Source organism: Gorilla gorilla, chromosome 13 (genome assembly GCF_029281585.2).
Source record: "Gorilla gorilla gorilla isolate KB3781 chromosome 13, NHGRI_mGorGor1-v2.1_pri, whole genome shotgun sequence".
NCBI classification, from domain to species: domain Eukaryota; kingdom Metazoa; phylum Chordata; class Mammalia; order Primates; family Hominidae; genus Gorilla; species Gorilla gorilla.
In genome coordinates, this window is record NC_073237.2 from 123,458,720 (window position 1) to 123,479,055 (window position 20,336).

The 20,336-nt window shown below is 48.8% G+C and overlaps 2 protein-coding genes across 19 annotated transcripts in view; one reads left to right on the top strand and one right to left on the bottom strand.

Moving 5' to 3' along the window:
* RALGPS1 (Ral GEF with PH domain and SH3 binding motif 1) overlaps positions 1-20,336 on the top strand; it is a 307,580-nt gene that overhangs the window by 166,834 nt on the left and 120,410 nt on the right. The gene's annotated exons all lie outside the window — the stretch shown is intronic.
* Positions 4,865-20,336, bottom strand: part of ANGPTL2 (angiopoietin like 2) — a 35,729-nt gene continuing 20,257 nt past the window's right edge. Inside the window, exons 3-5 of the mRNA XM_004048627.3 lie at positions 11,258-11,451; positions 9,196-9,466; positions 4,865-6,665 (exon numbers count right to left, since the gene is read on the bottom strand). Coding sequence (XP_004048675.1) covers positions 6,466-6,665; positions 9,196-9,466; positions 11,258-11,451 — 665 coding nt within the window. The 3' untranslated portion in view covers positions 4,865-6,465. The remainder of the gene's footprint in view (positions 6,666-9,195; positions 9,467-11,257; positions 11,452-20,336) is intronic.

Genomic DNA, 20,336 nt, shown 5'->3' on the forward strand with positions numbered 1-20,336 from the left:
TATCAAGCTGCTGCTGCTGCATAGGCAGGCTGGCTGGCTACCTGACATATCCACTCCTGCTGTGGGCAGGAGGCTCCATATCACCGTGATTCTCAGATGTATTACTGAGTGATACGGGGTGACATAGGAGCTGTAGTGTGATCTCACTTCCTCCCTGGGTATAGTGATCGATGCTGTAGAGGCAGGAGCTCAGGAATCAGACTGACTCGAGTTCACATTCTGAGTGTCAGGCTGCATGCACTTGGGCAGCTCACTTACCTCTTTGATGTAAGTTTTCTGTTATGTTGAAGAGAGAGTAATTATAGAATCCACCTCGTAGAGTTGTGAGAATTTAAAGAGCCATGCATACTGCCTGGCACATGGAAAGCACCCTATAGATGATGGCTAGTATTAGTGCTATCCACATGAAAATACAGCTAAGAAGACCCTATCAGTGAGAACCCTGTTGCCCCCTGTATCCCTATTGAGAAACACAGCATACCCAGGAAGGGCAGCGTACCCAGGAAGACGCCCATCTGGGCACAGCCAGGTGTCATGTTAGTTAGCCACCTGGGGGTTGGATGTGATTTCTGGGATAGTGCAGGGGTCAGCAGCAGGAAGGGCTGGGGAATAGGATCCCATCTGATGAGTAATGTCTGGCTGGCAAAATATGGTCCTGGAGAGGATGGGGACCAATAACATCTGGAGTGTAGTCTAGACACCTTTTTGGATAGAGACCCAGCCTGTGACCCCTCCTTCTCTGGGAACCTACTTCCCCTGCTTCTCCCTTGGCACTGCACGCCAGCAGCAGTGTTCCTTCCACCTAGCTCTGCTCCACGGTCAGAGCCCATAGAGTTGGGGTGGATACCCAGCCTGAACTGGGCCAGTTGGATCCTCTATCTGGGAGCCAGCACTGGAACATAGATGTGCTGGCACTCAGATCAGGAGGACGTGAACTGAAAAATGCCATCTGGTGCCATGTGCCAGGACAACTGCAGAGAATAGTCCACAGATGGATGCTGGATGAGAAGCAGAGAAAGAGACCCTGAAGGAAAGGGAAAAGGAAAGAGCAAGGGAGAGGGGCTGAGAAAGTTGCTGCCTTGCATCTTGAAGGCTTTCCAGGCAATTTCTGGTTCCTGGCCCTTGTGAGGCCCAGCTGTGTCCCTGCCCGTGTACTTGGGGAGATACCTCGTGTCCTTATGTAACCAGCTTATTAAATGAGCTGGACTCAATCAGGTGTAAGAAGAAACCAAACTCATTTTTTCCCCAGTGTCCTTTTGAGCGTACTCTATGGACTTTTCTTTTCCCAGTCAAAGCTGAGAACTTAGCAGGTCCTTTGGTCTTTCAGGTGCTAGGCATGAAGCAGCCCAATCCATTCTAACACTTCCTCATTCCAGACAGTCCAGTGTAGTAATTGCAAGTCTGGACTCCTAAAGCTGACCAGCTGTGGAGGTCTGGAGTGGGGGAAGACAGATGGTCAGCTTGTTTGTTTGTTTGTTTTGAGACAGGGTCTCATTTTTTTTTGCCCAGGCCTGGAGTGTGGTGGCATGATTTTGGCTCACTGCAGCCTCTGCCTCCTGGGCTCAAGTGAGCCTCCCACCTCAGCTTCCTGAGCAGCTAGGACCACAGGTACATGCCATCATGCCAAGCTAATTGTTTAATTAATTAATTAATTAATTTTGGTAGAGATGGGGTTCTCACCATGTTGCCTAGGCTGGTTTCAAACTCCTGGGCTTGAGCGGTCCTCCCACCTCGACCTCCCAAAGTTCTGGGAGGCGTGAGCCACAGCACCTGGCTGACACGCAGTCCGCTTCTTCGCTGGATCCTGGCCAGTCCCACTGCCTCCCCAACCTGTTCACTGAAGTTTCTGGCCCATGGCAACAGGGGAGGAAGAAGGGAGAGAGAACGGCCCATCTTTCATAGCTGTTGATAACTCAGAGCTCGTGCTCCCTCCCTGGAGTAATGTATAGCTCCCTCCCTGGCTCCTGTACTTCCTGCCCTGCCCCTACCCCCACCATCCAGGCAGCCCTCTGGTCCTAGGAAGCCTGAATTTGTGCCTCGGTGGGCTGGCCTTGTGCTGTCAATGTGGGCCCCTCTTCCCACTGCTCTTTGTGCCCCTGGGCCTGAGTCAGACTGGAGTGCTTATGCCGTCCCATGCCAGGCTGTGGGAATGGTCCCTTGAAGTCCCTCTCACTTGACTGAAGGTGGATGAAAACACCCATCTTCCTTGTGGTAGTGGGGACACGTGAAGGACAGTTCATTCTCCCCTCTCCAGGACCTTCTTTCTATACTTCTCACACAGTGTCAGGGAAGCCATCAGCTAATGCTGGAGAGCCAGTGCGGGGCCATGCCCTTTGCAGGGATGATCTTGCAGCTTTTATCTTGTCCTTAGCCTTTGAAGTCTCAGATAAAAGTGAGGCAGAAAGAGCACCTTTTAAACATGTTGTTACACTTAAAAGCTTCCCTTTTTGGCTTAATCTAGTCATGTGGGTTTCTCTTACTATAACCAGAGTCTTGACAAGTCTGTGTGAAACAGATGAGGGGGTCTTGGGAGATCAGAGAGGACACCTTGAACCTCCTAAGAGTGTCTGTGAACTGTGAGCATGGTACACTCCCATTACCATTGTTTTCAGTAATGTGAAGGTTTCTCTTTCAGTCTTGCTCAAATTGGCAAGATTACGGGGAGGGGGTCTTTTTCAGTGTCACTTGCTCAGAAAACATCACTGTCTTCTGGCCCTGTTCACACAAGCCCAGCAGGTGGGTGCCCCTTGTCACCCAAGAGACCAAGGTATTGGCTAAAACTGGGATGCAGGGGTTTGGCTGGGGCAGGAGAAAGTTTGGGCTTCATTGACTTCCTTCTGGGTCTGCAAATGCAGTGCAGCCACCATGGCGAACTTAGTAATAGTAGGACTCCTGTGACTGTAGGCCTTAAAAGGTCACTGATGGGATAGGAGAGGATGGTCTGGTTGGCAAGACCCCAGGATGCTGACTGGCTGTCTTTGCTGGCAGGTAGAGCAGTTTACTGGGTACCCAGGCTAGGGTGCTTGGACAGAGCCGTCCTGCCCCATGCTCTTCTTCCATGCCACCAGCTTAGTGAACTGACCCCTACCTTTCATTTTCTCCACATCTCAGATGAGCTTTTTCCTTCCTCTCCTTCTATATAGCCTGGGTGTGGTTTGATTAAGATTCAGTCTTGGGTATTGAGATGGGGTTTGGGAGAAATAGCTGGTATCATGACCTGCTTTCATTTGAATCCTAACTAGTTTAGAAAAAGGATGGCTCTGCAGTGTCCAGCAATGGCTTTCCAGAGCTCTCTGTTTGGGGTTTTGGAGACAAGACCAGTGACCAGTAAGGTTGGTTCCTATGTCCCACACACTCCACTCCAGATGTGCGTGGAGGGGTGACTATAGTCTGGGCCAAGATTAAGATATTTTCCTCAAATAGCATTCAGATTCCACTGTGATCCCAACAACTGACTAGGGGCTTAGGAGAAGGGAGTTGAGAACTCTTAATTGATGCCTGACACCCAGCACCTTCTGGATTAATTGCTGCCGGGGTATTCTTACCAGCAGTCTGACTTCAAGCCTCATTTCCGCCTCTTTTGTAAAGTGAGAATAATGATCCCTCCTTCACAGAGCTTCTGTGAAGGTGACGTAAAACGCACACGCGCATGCGCACGCGGACACACACACACACACACACACACACACACACACACACGCCTGTTTCTAATCACATGGTAGGCTTCAGTGCGTATCAGTGCATCTCTCTCTAACTGCAGCTTTACTAGAAAAAGCTATCATATGGTTATGTCACTTGGTCATTAGGTAGAAGGATTGCTGGGGCCCAGGGTATAAGTGCATTTACAATTTTGATATATACACTGGCAAGTTACTCTTCAACAATATGGAGTCAATTTATATGTCCATCCATAGTGCACACATCTGTCCATTCCCTTGTCAACATGGAGATTGACATTTTTTTCATCTTTGCCAATCTGACAGGCCACACGTCATGGTTTATCCTTCACTTATAGCACCTCTCTGATTACTACTGAGGTTGACATCTTGTTTACATCTTCTCATGTGTACGTGTACTTTGCCAAGTTTTCTGTTACAGGATTTGCATCTTTCTTAATTTGGAAGAGGTTTTAGCATAGCACGAATATTCTGTATTTGCTATATATGTTTCAAATATGTTTCTCTTGTTCGATATTTGCCTTTTAATCTTGGTCATGTTTTATTTTTTTGCTTTGTTTTTTGGAAAGCAGAAAATTTGAGTTCTGAAAAAAGTTGTATCTTTTAGTCTTTTCCTTTAGGTTTTGGGGTTTCCCGTCATGCCTAGAATCACTTCCCAACCCACAGATTTGTTTTACAAGGAGACAGTTCTAGCAGCTAGGGTGGAAATTGGACTGGAATGAGGGAGATGGAGACTCCTGGTCTGGAGCCTGGTGCAGTAGTTGAAGGGAGAAGAGATGAGATCCTACGCTAATGCAGGCAAGATGGCTTGGCGTGGAGGGATGGATTGTCCTTGGCAGGGGAAGGGAGAGGTCCTTGTTTTTGATCTGAGCAATTGAGTACCTGGTGCCATTTGGTGAAAAGGGACCAGACCTGGAAGAAAGGTATGTCAGGTGTTAAGTGCACTGCCCGTGAGGTGCTTGGAGGATATCTGGTGGAGACATCCAGGACACAGCTGGATGTGAGGAAGTGGAGCTCCAGAGAGCCGAACTTCTGAGGGTATAGGTGGTAACCAGAGATAGGGTGAGTGTGATTTAAATGATTCTGGTGTGTGTCCTGGTGCCGAATCTCTTCCTGGTTTTACTTAAAGAGGCTCTGATATGGGAGGCCCCAGGAAGGCATTCTAAAACAGTAACACAGAGTGTAGATACATTGAAATAGCACTGATGGCTTTTATTGCAGATTCGTGTCATTACAAGGATAATCTGGAAATATATTTTTTAAAAAACCCTCCCTTTTATATACACAAAACATGCTACATGGTACACTTTGTGAGAAATGATGAGGTAATAGGCACACACCCAGACATGGACAGTACCAAACATCCAACATCTCACACAGCCTGGCCCACGTGCCCACCGGGAAGGGTCTCACCTTCTTGACTCATCCCTTGCCCCTTCTTGGCAATAGTCCCGGGAGTGCTGAGGCTGACACTTGGTGGCCAACAGGACTCAGAAAGCCACCATGCTGCAGTGCATCAACCAAGGGGTCCGGTGACCCCTGATTATTCAACTCCTGAGAAGTGGCCTGTTTTCATTTTTGTGGCACTTGTTCTCCAGGGAAGTGTAGTTTGGAGATGAGATGCGGACTCTAGTCAGCCTGAGAGTGTGGAATCTCTGGTCTGTAGCCATCTGGGGGCTCTGATGATCTGATGACTTCTGTTCAACCGATTATCTCCTGGCCAGATAGGTTATTATTTGTGTGAAGACTCAAATGACCTGTAGGTTAAAGTATGAATGGAAGATACAAAACTGCGAGTACATTATCTATACGGCCGGTGGAGCTTTTGGCCTGGCCTTCCCTTCCCAACCAAAAACCTGGAGCCCGGAGTGTTTCCTACTCAGAAGCTGAGGAATCTCGCCTGGAAAGAAGGGGCTGTGCGACAGAAAAGGCAAGGAGTAGGTAGGCGAGGAGTACAGCAGAGCGGAAAGGGGGCCTTGAACTGCAGTGAGTGGCCAGGGACTGACACACAGAAGGCACTTAATGAATGGTGTCAAATGAAGGGATAAGTGGGTGATGGATGGTGAAAAGTCCTGAGAATGGGGAAAAGTATGAAAATGTGGGGGGAGGGATTTTGAAATTTGATTAGGTGCCAAAAGGGGTTCTTAAGAAGCTGGGAACCTCTATGTGAGAGATTAGCATTGTAGACATTCTGGAAGAATCCAGGCACACAGATGCCAAGGGTGATCCTTTCAGTTGAGACCACACAGTCTGTGATCTACCCTTAGACTCAAGTAATACAACACTAATGAAATGCTTTTCTCCTAAGAGCAAAGCTGCTGGTGACAGCTTCAACATCTGAGAACTGAATATATGTGTATTTAGGTATCTAAGGCAAACCTATATATGGATCTAGATATATCACATGTGATGTATATCTAAATGCATATATATGTGGTATACACATACGTGCACAAGGGAGGCTCATACACATGTATATTATGAAGGTACTTTGCAGTTGTGTTTTTATTGTAGAGACTTAATTTATTTAAAGAAAGAGTTGTCTGTAGTCCTGTCCTGTCCTGGAGACATGAGGGGCTGTCTGGTGTGAAGGAAAGTAGGAGGGACAGAAAACACCGTATCGATTCAGTTCCATCATCCGCTGCAGTGACTTCGGAAAACAGAATCCAGCATCCCGGTCCTCCCAGCCTCAGGATGAACTGGTGAGGAGTTGTTCTTTGTGCTGTGGCCAGCGTGACCAGGGCGGGCTCCTGGCAATGGCCACGAGAGGTCAGGAGGGGGAGCTGGCTTAGTGGAAGGTGTTGGGGTTCGGTCGGATCATCATCACCACTTTCTTGAGTGAGTAAGAGCCTCCTCGGAACTCAGCCCAGTAGACTCCGTCCTGGTAGCGGCTCCGGTAATGGCCCCCGCGGTACCAGACCCCGTTGAGGTTGGAGTGGGCACAGGCGTTATACCACCAGCCTCCCTTCTGGTAGTGGGCACAGTTTCCTGCAAGAGAGAAGGCAGTGAGAGGGTGTCTGGGAGGAGGCCATTCTACCTGCGTCCATAGTGCTCAGGGCTTTCGGCAAAGCCCTCTCTGGGAGGCATCTGGAGCAAGAACACTTGAAAGGTGGACCCGTCTCCATGGGTGGTGAGAGGCCATGCTTCAGGCCTGCCTTTGAGGCTCAGCTTTGTAACTAACTAGCTGTGTGATCTCAGACAAGTGACTTAACCTCTCCCAGCCACTGTATCCTCATCTGTAAAATGAGAATAAAAATGACGCCTGCCGCACAGGATGGCTCTGAGGATTGAATGAGGATGCGTACTTGACACCTAGCCCAGGGCTGGGTGCAAAGGAGGCCCCAAGGGAACTCCACACCTTGTGTTCTGATAGGAAATGGAGATGGCCTGAGGTGGGCAGGGAGGGAGAAAGGCTTTTTCTTAGGAATTTTTGAGTTGAAACTGTTGGATCAGGAGTCTTTAAAGAATGACAAAGAAAGTGTTTAAGAAGAAATGCTCCTCCAGTCCTCCCCAGCTTGTATTCCATCCAAACAATTTTTTTGTATTACTTCACAAAGGAAAGGTATTTCCATAAAACTCTTGGCATTATCACATCATGCTGAATTTTGCTGCCAAGGACAAGCAGTTCAGAACAACAGTAAAAACTGTGGGAAGGTGTGCGCGGGCATGCAGGGGCAGTGCACTCTGTGGCAGGAGGACAGGGGGCCACTATCTGCCAGCATTGCTCTTAGTGAAGGGGGGTCCCCACTTTCCTGACTAGGCCTGGCAAGAGGACCCCGTACTCAGGGGAGGGGCTGCTCCAGTCAGAATTGTGGGTTGGAGGGCCCAACAGAGCAGGTGGCCGAGGCCGTGGGATGAGGTGAGGAGGTCGCACTCAGTCTGAGGCAGAAAGCAAGAGGGGAGGTGGAGCCAGGTTTTCCCAGAGTTTTTCTGGGGGTCCCTCTGGGCCATGATTCCAGGCCACAGGGACCAAGTGGCAGTGTTGGACTGGTATAGCAGGGAGATCCTTGGGCACGCCATAACCAGCCTCCTGTTTGCCAGCGGAGGTCCCACACACCTCCAGGGACAAGGAACTTGCCAGCTACTGATTTTGCTGCTGGCTAGATCTGAGTTTGGATCATAGAATACACTTTCCGCTCCCTAAGGAGGTGGCCCTCCAGAAAGGCTGTAGCAGCCCCTGTGTCCCAGGGTCTGACCAGCTCTGAAGGTTATCCTTCTGCCCTGCTCTTCTAGAAGCCTCGGCAGCCCCTACTGCTTCAGAACGAGGGCCTGTTCCTCTTCCAGGGCCCCTTTGGGCCAGGCCAGTTCAGTGTCAGTGGGCGGACAGAGGTGTCTGTGTGATACAGGGATGGGCAGGTCAGGTCCCTCCTGTCCCCTGATGTTGGGAGGATTACCCTTCAGAATGTGGCTGCCATGGGGACCTGGCATGAGGATCCCCTCCACCTTAGTATGTAGGTTCCAGGGCCTGCCTGAAGTGCAGGCCATTTGTAGGACAGTCTTGAGAGCTCGCTTCTCAAGTGGGAGGGAGTAGCCTTCTGACCAAGACCACATAGGAAATGGAGGCAGGAGGGGACTGGGTTTGCCCTTGAGAGCAGACAGCCTGAGCCTGGAGGCGCATCGGCCATCAGGTGGTGCCAGCCTCAGGGAGGAGCATGGCAGACTGAGAGGCCTTCATCTCAAGAAACTGGGTGTTGGCCCTGGGGAGGTATTAACTGTGTGGGAGTCTGATATCTGGACTCAGGGCCAGACCATATCTATGTTTCTTCTGATTTTCTGTTTTTTTCTCTTGTTTTTTGTTTAATAAAGACTTCTTAGTAAAGACCTAGATTTGAAGCATGTGATCTTAGACAAATCACTTTCTCTCTCCTATCTGCTTTCCTCTTAATAGCTTCCTCTCAGCACTGCACTAGCATTACATGCAGTAACAGTGACCATGAAGAAAGCCAGTTTGTATGGAGCCCTCGCTATGTGCCAAATCCTAGACAAAGCACTTTAGGTACATTCTCTCTACCCTTCTCCCTACCCTGCAATGTAGTTCTTGTCCTTACTTCCAGATGCAGAAACTGAGACCCACGGAGATTTAGCAGCATGCCCAAGGACACATGGCTGGTAGGAGGTGGGGCCAGCACTGGAGCCCAGGTGTGTGGCCCAGAGCCTACGCAGTTGGTTAGCTCTATACCAGGTGCCTTGGACAGAAGTGGTGAGGCCACAGCCCAACACATGTCTTTCTGCATTGGCCCCAGTTGGCCCTGGTACATGTGATTTGTATACCTCTTTATGTCTTGCCCCATCCCATTTTTTTTTCTTAATTTGGAAATGCCACTGTGACCCAGCTTTGTGAAGGGGACCTGTGGGCAGGAGAAGGGACCCTCAGGGGGTGGTAACAGGGTCAGGCAGCTTGGCCCAGCTGCTTCTCACCCTGGGATCTTCCCGTTTCCAAGCCCTGGAGTCAGGGGCTCTGGCTCTGGTTGACCTCTTTTCCCTACCCTGCACCTGGGTTTGACTCCACTTTTCCTACCTGTGTAGACATCATGATCTCTGTCCAGAGTGGTGAACTGCTTGCCATTGTGCCATGTAAAGGAGTCACCCGCATTGCCATGGTAGCGCCCCAGCCGCAGCTTATAATACTCGCTCTCAGGTTCCAGGCGGAAACTGGCGTATTCTGCAAAGACTTTGCGGCCGGACCAGTCCTCCATGGTCACCAGGAGTTTGTAGTTGCCTTGGTTCGTCAGCCAGTAAATGTTCTCCAGGCCCAGCCAGTATTCGCCGTCAATGTTCCCAAACCCTTGCTGGGGAAAACCCAGGAGAGTGTTAATGTGGAGCCTGCAGCACCTGCAGCCAGCAGGCTTGGCTGTCAGACACTCAGCCCTGGATAGAGGGGCCTGGGAAACAAGCAGAGCGTGAAGCAGACCTGGTTCAGACCCCTACTCCACCTCTTAATCTCTCTATGACTCACACATTATTCAAAAATATGTAGAGTGCCTACCCTGTGCCAGGCATCATGTGAACCCCAGATTCCTTGTTCTTACGTCAGGGAGGCTATATTACCTTCCCCACAGGCTTGCTGCAGGAACACGTGTGCTGTGGCAGGTGGAGGGCCTGGCACTCAGTAGGCACGCAGCAGGCATTCCTCAGACAAATCTCTGACCTTCACTGAGCTTCACCTCCTTCTCTGGAGATGAGCTGTGTGTGAGGGTCACGTGTAAGCTGTAATGCACCAGACGGGTGTGAGCTGTGACGCATGTGTCCCATCCACCGGGGCTCCCCTCTAGGTCTAAAACCCAGTGGTTTTGTGGTTATTGTTTTTTTTGCATGTGGTTTTGGGGTCAGCAGCTGAGTTATGGCCACTAAAGTCTTGGGAATCGGTGATTCATTAATATAATAATTATTTAGTATTGAGCGCTTGTGATGTGCTGGCACTGTTTTAAGAACTTTACATAGGTTGTTTTACTAATCCTCATGTCAACTCGAAGAACTAAGTGCTATCATTATCCTCCCTAGTATGGATGAACTGAGGCCCAGAGAGGCTCAGGGTCTCAGAATGCCTGAGGGTGAACCAGGATTTGAACCAAGAACCCAGTCTTAATCATTGCACTGTATTGCCTCTAAGAAAGGAGGAGTCTCCTGCTCCTAATGTAGGTGGAAGAGGAGAAAAAAGCAGAGACACAGGCTGGTCAGGAGGTGGGGTGGGGGACAACCAGGACAGGAGACTCAAGAAGGGGCATGGCAGAGCCATGTGTGCAAGGCATCATGGCTTCAGGTAGTTTGTGAGCTTCAGTGTCAGAGGCCTCAGCTGCAGTCACTACTGGGCCAATTCCTGGCTTTGCAACCCTAAGCAAATTACTCCACACTTTCATCTGTAAGCTGAGTCCATAACAGAACCTCCCTCAGGAGGTTGATACGAGATTAAACAAAATAATGCACGAAAGCCCTTAGCATGGTGCTGGCATGGGTTGGGCACTCAGCAAACAGAGCCACTCTTGCCTTCCTTAGTACTACCTCTGTTTAGAGGGGGAAGAACGATATATGACTGAGTCCTGGCAACTTTCCCTGCTACACAGATGAGCATTTCAACTCCCTGGGAACCAGGGAGCCCAGAGGATGAGCCTGGAATTAGGACTTGAGCATTGCCGCAACTCCCTACCAGGACTTTTTGGGGGATTCTCCCAGGAACTGGGAGCCTCTTGGGACTTGCGCCTTCTGGGCTTTGAGAGCAGGTCTTTCCCCATGGAAACCCCAGTTGGGAGTGAAATGCTCCTCACCCCTGGGCCCCCATACCAGCATTTCTAAACTCTCACCCTGTCCTGTGGGGCTGTGGTGGTCTGGTCTACTGACTCTTGTCTTGCAGCAGTTTCTAGCAGCAGGCAGAGGAGGCGCTGGTCCTCACTACCCCTGGTGGGTTTGCAAAATGGCCCTGTCTGCATCCTTCTCGCCTCAGGTATATGTGTTGTTGGGGCCGCACAGGCCTGGGCTTGGTCAGCGTGTACCTCTGAGTGGGCTCTTCTATTGGTTGCTCAGGCCTCTCTTGGGGTGGGCCAGTCACCTTGTGGGCAGCACAGACATCCCCTGCCGAGTCTCACCTTGTACGTCTCCCAGTTCCTGAAGAAGTTAACAGAGCCATCCAGGCGTCTCTGGATGACGGTCCAGCCCCCGGGGTCGTGTCTCTGGTCGCACCACACTTGCATGAGGCGGTTGGTGTTCTCCGGCTTCACCAGGTAGATGGAGCTGGTGTCGTGGCCATCCTCCAGGGCCTGCAGGCAGTCTCTCCATGGGCCTGGGGACACAGACATGCATATACATCACAGACCTGCCTGTCACCAGGCCACACCCCCAGCTGCACCCCAAGCAGGCACAGCCTCTGTTGAGGCTCCAGCTGGGAGCCACAGGCCCACAGTCTGAGGTAACCAATTTTTGTTTTGCGAGTTTAATAAGTAATTATAAAGACAAGAGCCTCGGACCAGGGGTCAGGATGCCCATACTCCAAGCTCACTTTCTCCTCTCACCCGCCTCACAGTTTGACTTTTGGCAGACTTCTTCACTTCTCCCAGCCCTCAGTTTCTTCTGATTGTAGAAGGGAGATCAGATTTCCCTCATATATTGTTGTCAGGATTACTGAGATCATTTGGGGGAAGTTGCTGGAGTGATCTTTTTCATGTTCATTATATTAGGAAAAAGAGATGTGGACCTACTAAACGTGGCAACATCAGTCAGTGCCTGCAGGCTCTGATGGCTTTGCTTCTGCAAGGAAACTCGGTTCCACTGGATTACTGTTTCTGGGGGCCAAGTACAGTCGGCACCCTTCAATTCTGACTCCACATCTGCCCTTCCAGTGACAGTGCTTCGTGATGACTGCTGCAGCTTTTACTAAATGAACTTCCACAGTCACAGGGGCCTAGGCCATGCCCAGAATTTGGCCATGTAGCCAGAGACTTTGGGATATTTCTGCAATTCATTCACTGCTCTTCAAGTGTGTTTTTAGGGGGCCAGGTTCCCTTTCAGCTTAATCTGTGTGTTTTGCAAAGGAAGCTCAGTGAGGGCCAGATGCTTGGCACTCACGCATTCTGAGGTCCTCCTTGCAGGCTCATAAACTTAAAGGATGATGTCTAGGATACAGCCCAATCCATGGCTCTCTTCTGAAACTGAGACCAGAGGGTTCTGTGATTCTTTGTGACTGCACTGAGCTTGGGCAGCCCAGTCAGAAGGAATGGGTGTTATACCACAGGTCTTTCAGTCCTCCCCACCCCTGCCCATCAACTCTGCCCTCCCCAGGCAGTTTCTTATGCTCCATTGTTGGTCACATCAGCAAGAAGATACAAACTTGAGTCACCAAGGGTCTGAACAGGCTGGGGCCTTTCTCATTTATCTGAGGAAGCTTTAGAAGGTCAAGGCCTAGCCATTCAGATGAAAATGGCTGAAAGAAAATCACATTTTGCTTCAGTCTCTTCAAAATATTCCTCGTAGGGCCGGGCGCCGTGGCTCACGCCTGTAATCCCAGCACTTCGGGAGGCTGAGGCAGGCAGATCACAAAGTCAGGAGATCGAGACCATCCTGGCTAACATGGTGAAACCCTGTCTCTACTAAAAATGCAAAAAATTAGCCGTGTGTGGTGGCACGCACCTGTGATCCCAGCTACCCGGGAGGGTGAGGCAGGAGAATCCCTTGAATCCAGGAGGTGGAGGTTGCAGTGAGCTGAGATGGCCCCACTGCACTCCAGCCTGAGCGGCAGAGCAAGACAAGACTCCGTCTCAAAAAAAACAAATAAATAAAAATCCCCACAATGAGACTGGTTAAGGACAAAAGTGCTAAGAAAGTACCATTGTATGTTTTCTATCAATTTGTATGTTTATTCAACAACTGTGTATTGAGTCCCAGCCTCTGCAGATGCGGTGCTGGGCAGCGGAAGCTCAGGGCAGGGTGGGGCCGCTCTGATGCCCTGCAAGGGAGGAGCTGACCTCACTACCTCCTCCCCACTTGAATTCCTGTAGACTCCTGTCCTTTCTCTTTCTGTGTGAGTTGAAGGGAGGTGCCCATCAGTGACAGGTATACTCAGCTTTTCTGGTACAGGTCACACTTCTCAGATTCCTTCCTGGCTGGTGTTTGGGCTCAACTAGTTCACACGTAATGGTTATAAACCAGAAAGATTTAGGTTTCTGGTCTCTGTTAGACATCTCAGGTGGGCTGTTCCTGAGGAAGAAGCCTTGTGTTTGAGCATTCATCCACCTAGAACCTGACGGGAAGGCAGGGGCTGTCTTGCTCATTCCTTGCTTCCCACTGCCCAGTATCGCCCCGAGAAGAAAGATTGGTTTGGGTGCTGACACTTAACTCAGGGGCTTCTCCCTTCATCTTCCGGGGAGGAAGGATCTTCTCACCCATTTACCTTTTTGCCAGGCCTCTTCTCTAAGGGATGGGGCAGGACCCAATGCTCCCCACCCCTGGGTAGCAGATGGGGCACAAGCAGCTGCTTCCTTTGCCAGTACCACTTCCCGCCTTTCCCCCACCACCCCCTCAGTATCCTTCCTGGGGAAGGGGAGGCCAGACCTCCAGAAAGAGCGTTTGTGAAGGAGAAAAAGGTTTTGGTTGTGTTCAGCTGAAGCCCCAGGGACGGAGGCAGAGAATGGGAGTCTGTCCCCAACAGCTGGAGCAGAGCGCCGGTGGGCGTGGGAGGCCTCCCAGCTCCTTACCAAGTCGGCAGCACAGGAGAGGCCGTTCGATGTGAATGCTGGTGACGGAAGATCCGGCAGAAGCCTGCAAAATAACGCCCACTGAGAGCGAGCAGCCCAGCCTCTTACTGCACAGCTGCCAGGACTGCTGCAGAATTGTCAGAGGTAAAGGCTGCCTTTGAAGGAGGCGCCACGTAGGGAGAGGCTGTGGAGGCTGCTGGGAGAGTGGCAGTTGGCCTCGTGGCTCCAGCTGGGGCTGCCTTTGTGGGCGCCATCAATGATCTCAGTTTTACCTTTGGCATTTCCACCAAGGGCTCTTTTTAAAGGCAAGTGTTTTTAAATGTTTTGGGGCTACTAGTCCCTTTAAGAATTTGGGGATGGTTCTAGATCCTTTATTCAGAAAAATGCACAGACTCACACAATTCTGTATACAGTTTCAGAAGGTAATGGATTCCCAAAGTCCCAGGTTATAAACTCCTTGCTCTAAGAGTCGTGACTGAAGTAGTAATAATAATAGCCAGTGTGTACTGAGCATTTCCTATGGTCCTAGCCACGTATTTCCACAGCTGACCCTCCTGACACTCCTATGAGGTAGGAAAGCAGACCCTGTGGTCATTAGAGGATCCCCTCAAGGTTACCTGGTGGGTAAAGGACACAGCAGGTATATGCACCCAGGGGATGTGCAGAGCTCACACACTACTTCTTTTCCCCCAACCAGAACGAACTCAAGAATGAGGGATCCATGCTGACTTAGCTCTGTGTCCTTAGAACTAATGTTAATCTTTGCCAGTCAGCCAGCGAAAAAAATAAAACATAAAAATTTGCAGTTCTTTGTCAAGGTGTAAAACTTTTAAAAATCTTTAATGATTTTTTTCTTCCGTATTTACCTTTTGGTGTTCTTTGCCCATTTTTTCAACTATTGTAGTGTCTGTTATGATGTAGAAGTTTTTCTTTTTTTAAAAAAGGCAAACGTGGTAATTCTTTTAAGGCTTTCTAGAATAATGGAGTAGGTATCAAATTGTGTAGAAATGTTTAGTATTTTCTGCTGTTACAAAAAATGTGCATATGTGTCTGTACACGGAATTTCACATGACAATCAGGCCCCATTAGCTTCCATCAAAAACACATATTCAAACACAATTTCCCTTAGAACCCTTAGTAGACCTCTGTGAAATCTCCTGCATTCAAACACATTTCCTTTTCACACATTAAAGGCACCAGTGGCAAAGGTCAGAAACATCACTGATGGATGAAAATTAGTCAGAAAAAGAGTTAACATTGAAAAATTGTCAGCAGTAAAATTATGTGGCTCCCTTAAAATAGCAGAGACAAAACATCCTACTTTGATGAGAAATCCACAACTGTAACATATAAATAATACTGTGAAAAATCTATAGCTGTTCCATATAAATAATGCCCTCGTAGGGGGCCAGGCAAGGGTCTGGCCTCGATGGAGGAAGACCTGGCTGAGGAAGCGAGGGCTGGAGGAAGACTCCACACTTGGAGTCAGGAGCCCTTGGCTCCAATCTCGATGGCCTCACCTATGCACACTGTGACTTTGGGCAGTGTCCTCATTGAGCCTCAATTTATTCTTCTGTGAAATGGGAAGAGACCATAGCTTTTCTGAGGATGTCATGAACCCAAGAGCGGCCAGCATGGGAGCCAGCTGGGGCAGGTGCTCTGTGAAGATTATCCCTTTCTGTTTCCTTTGATAGATGAAAGCTGACATTTTTGAAATTGTTCACCCCCCCAACTAATTCCTCCTCCACACACATGTTACTATATTTGCTTTTCAATACAAGACTAAATGTAAGATATTTACCAGTAGATGTTTTCCATGTATTTTTAAGTCAGAATTTCAGTGGAGAAGGCCACAAAGATATATTGACATGAAGAATGGAAATCTTTTTTGTCAATGAAACTGAGTTTTCAACGTGCAGTGGGCAAAGCGCTCCCTTTGGACCAGTGCAGAGTACCTAGCGGTGTTTAACTTGGCGCCCCTTCTGAGAGGGCAGCTCTGCCCAGAGCATCAGGCCAACACTAACTCGGCAGCACCTGGGCTCAGAGTGGAGCGAGTGCCGCGACCTCATCTCTATAAAGACCACATTTACATTCTTGGGGGAGCTGTGGCCAAATGTTCCACGTGAAGAGAAATGTAGCCCCGTGGCTGAGCCGAGTCTGTGTGGTTCCCTGAAGAAGCAACAAGGATGGGTAGGCACACAGGGTCTGGGGTCAGGAGGCCTCCAGAGGAGGGACATCAGCAAGTGGGGGAGTACCAAGTACACAGGTCTCAGCCCGGACCCCACTGCCACACCCTGGTAAGTGTTGGAGGTGATCAGCTTTGGGTGCTTCCTTCCTCCTCTCTGGCTGGGGTTCTTGACAGGGATTAGGCACACAAGGACCATGGCCTCCCAGGAAACCAGGACCCACTTGATTGATGGCTGATACAGTGCTTGCTACTCCCAACACAGGGCCTTTCTGGTCAAGCTGAGTTAGAACCGGCACCTAGGCCAGGCAAGCATAACTTCCTATTTCCAGTTCTCTCTCTGTGGGTCTGGGGCAGACCAGCATCAGCCTGATTTACCGGTCCAGGCCCTAGTGGAGAAGTGGGCTCACAAACTGCATCAGCTCTTAGTGCAGTGCCCCTCTTACTAGGAAAACATGTCTCCGTGAATATCTGACCTTGAGGCTGGGAGCTAAGCAGTGAGGCCTCCGTGGGCAAGAGGGATGCCTCTTCTCTCTGACGTGCCTGAGGTGTGGGGGGAGGAGCAGAGTCCTTCCTGCCCACAGCGGGACTGGACCCCATGGCTCGCCAGCAGCCTGACAGTCCTTTTTATCCCCTGAGTCCAGCCCCAGGTGTCAGAATTTGACCACCTTAGGCCACTCAGAGGACCCTGTGGCCTGTGGGAAATGTTCTGGGGGGCTCTTGGTTCTGGGAAGTTGCTCCTATGAATATTTTAGTCCATACGCAGGCACTAGGGAGAGGCTTCTGTGATATCACTAAGATGCAGTCTGCTTTTCATGAGAACTGTATGCTGTTTTCAGTTACTCTCACTGATGGTCTGTCTCCAAAAAGTCTTCTCACCACTCCCTGAAACATTTTTCTAACAGGAGAAATGACTAACTGTTGAAATTGGATCTGCAATTTCCTACCCAAATTAATGCATCTGAGTGCCACGGCACGTGGCCTGCTTAGGTGAGAGTCCCACCCAGGCCAGCATCAGGACTCACTGGGCACCCCATGAGGGCAGGAGAACAGACACACAGGGTCGGGGGATGGGGTGTGAGGGGTGGCTACAGTGAGAAGCAGTTATTGGGGGTCTTCGAATCTCATTTATCCAGAGGCTTGGCAAAATAAGATTTTGGTTATGGACGTATATATATTCTATGTCAATCACTGCTTTTCAGCGAACCAGAGTACAAAACAATAACCTAAACACAGGAATAGCTTGTATGGTCCCAAAGACATTTCAGTTCCTGCAGAACCTCAGAGTTGATATCACACATGTCACTTCTGATCATTCCAGGGAAAAGCTCCAAATGCTTGTGCCTGCTTTCAGGCCGCTTTAGCCCTCAAACGATGGGCATGGTGCCTGGGGCCAATGAGTGTTTCAGGAGTTGATGAAAATGTTTGAGGCCTAAAAAAACTTACTGGCTCTAAAATATGAAAAGAAAACTGCAAAATCAAAATTTATTGTATGTAATTAAATTACTACAAAGTGTGACATCTTGTCAAGTTCATTAATTGTTAAATTTTGTCTTCATGAAAATGTTATTACTTTTGAAAACAATTTGTAGGTTAGATTTTTTTTCACTTCCCAAGAATTCCTGAACATGCTTGATGTTTACTGAGAAATGAGATCCAACCATAAATTAATTGAGTTACTCTTAGCCAAATAATTTTAAAAGCAAAAGTATTAAATCCTTTCAAAATTGTTCCAGTAAAAATTATATTAAATGTGTGAGGTAGGTCATTTCAATGCATGTGATACAGCCTGAGGCCTCTCAAGTAAGAGCTCTTAGGGCCCAGAAAGGGCTTATAAAGGTCCTGTTTCTGCTCATTTGACCTCGGGAGAAACAGACATTGCAGCATTACTTTCCAGAGGCCACTGTCCAAAGCATTGCGTCGCTCTTAGGTTTCCACCAGCGCTGTTGGGCAGGAGGAGAAACAGGGGCTTTAAAGACATTTTAAAAAAGAGTTTAGAAGGGGCTTTGGTGCTCTCACTGTGTACACAGGTGAGCAGCTCACCTTGGCTCCCTGGGGGCAGTGGCCAGTTGTACCCAAGGCTTCCTGCGTGAGGGAGGTCTCTGATGTAGAGGTGGGCAGTGCCCCAGGGTTCCACAGGCACACTAATGAGAGTGGCCATGGCTCTGTCAGAGACTGTGGTGCTGTCCTGCAGGCACATCATGGAAGAACTTATCAGACCCATGACTACAATCCACAGATACTGGACAGGTAGCAGTCCCATAGTTGGCCAGCGTATTAACCCTTTCCAAGGAAGGGATCAGCTTCATTGGTTTCTTCTTTAAGAACCTATGTTGGCTTTCATTGGTGACCTTTTAATCTTCCAAATGCTCACGAACCCTTTGTGTACTCTTTTCTATAATTTCACTGGGGCTTCACCACAAGCCAGTTGTATGTGATTTCTGGTATACATTCTTTTTCTGAAAGCAGGACATTTGTCTGGCACCAAGACTTGTCTTCATGATTTCTTGACTATCACTGGTGGTGGTTCTGAGAGCACCGCAAGGCCCTTACCTTCCTCATCACCTCCTTCAGGAAGCTTTCCCCAACCCCAGGAAAGCTACTTTATCCTTTTCAGTGCTCCCAAAATGCTTTGTATATTTATCTCTACTGGAATAAGGTAAGAATGGTGGTGATCATGTATCTAGAGCCTTTCACCTGCCATGTGCTTTGCACACCATTTCATTTCATCCTCATAAGCCCCTGCACCTGCGAGAAAGCCAAGGCTCAAGAGGATCACATGGCTGGAAGGTGGAGGATCTGGGATTAGAACTCAAGTCCACCTTCTGTGCTGCAGTTATCACACCACATTAGGATTGTTGGGGATCTGCGTCCCCATAAGACTGTGGGCTCCTTTCAGGCAGGAACCCTTGCAGGCTCACTCCATGAGTCCCTCAATGCTCTGTGTGCCTCCCTCCATCCTTCAGTCCTCTATCCTTGACCCTCCATCCTTCACCCTCCATCCTTCACCATCCTGAGCTGCATCCCCTTTGCTACCTTCATTCTGTGCTTTCCAGCTGAGAACCAATAATAATAAATCCATCTGGAAAGAGAGACCCCACAACAGATGATAATCCACATCCAGACCAAACCCTGGCAAAGGAAACCTGCTTTGTTGGAAAGCCTGGACGGTTTGTAGTAGTCTCTCTGCACATTATGTCTGGGATGGTGCCAGATGAGTGGATTTTTTGTTCATTTGGACCCTACTCTAGACATACCATCTAAGATACTTAATTTCAACATTTAGGAGCTATTGCATTTATAACGTAAACAAATTCTCTTAGCAAGATTTTTCTCTGTGTGTATAGTAGTTTTGACTTACTGTATTCAAAAATATCAGGGAAAAGTAACTTATTTTTTTTTAAACAAAGGATCACGTAAATACTCCAGGCCCTGTAGTTCCACAGGCTCATCTTGAGATATAAGATGAGGACCATCAGGCTTATTTTCAGCATAATCTTTGACCAGATTCATGCCAGGGAGAGCCGAAGTTGAGGCAGTGGTGATGCGGGGATAGTAGGAAAGATCATCTCCAGTGTTCCCATCAAGAGGTCTCTGCTGCCTGCATCCTTCACTGATGTGGGTATAAACCACTGGAAGTATATACTTCATTACTTTTACAAGACTGAACATAGTCCATTTTCTGCTGCTATAACAGAATAGCATAGACTGGGTAATTTATAAAGAAAGGAAGTTTATTTGGCTCACAGTTATGGAGGCTGAGAAGTCCAGGAGCATGGTGCCAGCATTTGTATGAGGCTAACTTAATACTACTTTATTTATTTTTTTTGTGGGGGCGGGGGTGGAGGGGGACAGCATCTCAGGATTAATACTATACAAGTTCACCACAACAATCCATTTGTATGACCAGTTAGCTGGCCACAGATGCCTGATCTCTAGGGTTTTCTAGATTTCTTTCAGTTTACCAAGTACCAATCTTGGGATTTTCAGGCATCAAGATCCCAGATCTCAAGATTTTTTTAACAGTAACAAGTTGATAGTTTATCTCCTATGACTGTAAATACCCTGAGCATTTAGCCAAGTGTCATCTTTGGAAAACTGCCTGAGGAATGGAGGGGTAGCTTTCCATCACACTCAAAAGTCTCTTTGTGATCAGTTCCCCAAGGTACCAGAAGAGGAGGAAGAGAAAGCAAAGCAATAAGGGAGCTGGCCCTCCTGGAACCATCATCCAGGTGGGCCATCTTCCTAGAGTAGATTTTGTTTAGGAAGAAGCTAGCAAAGAATGGTCTTTGA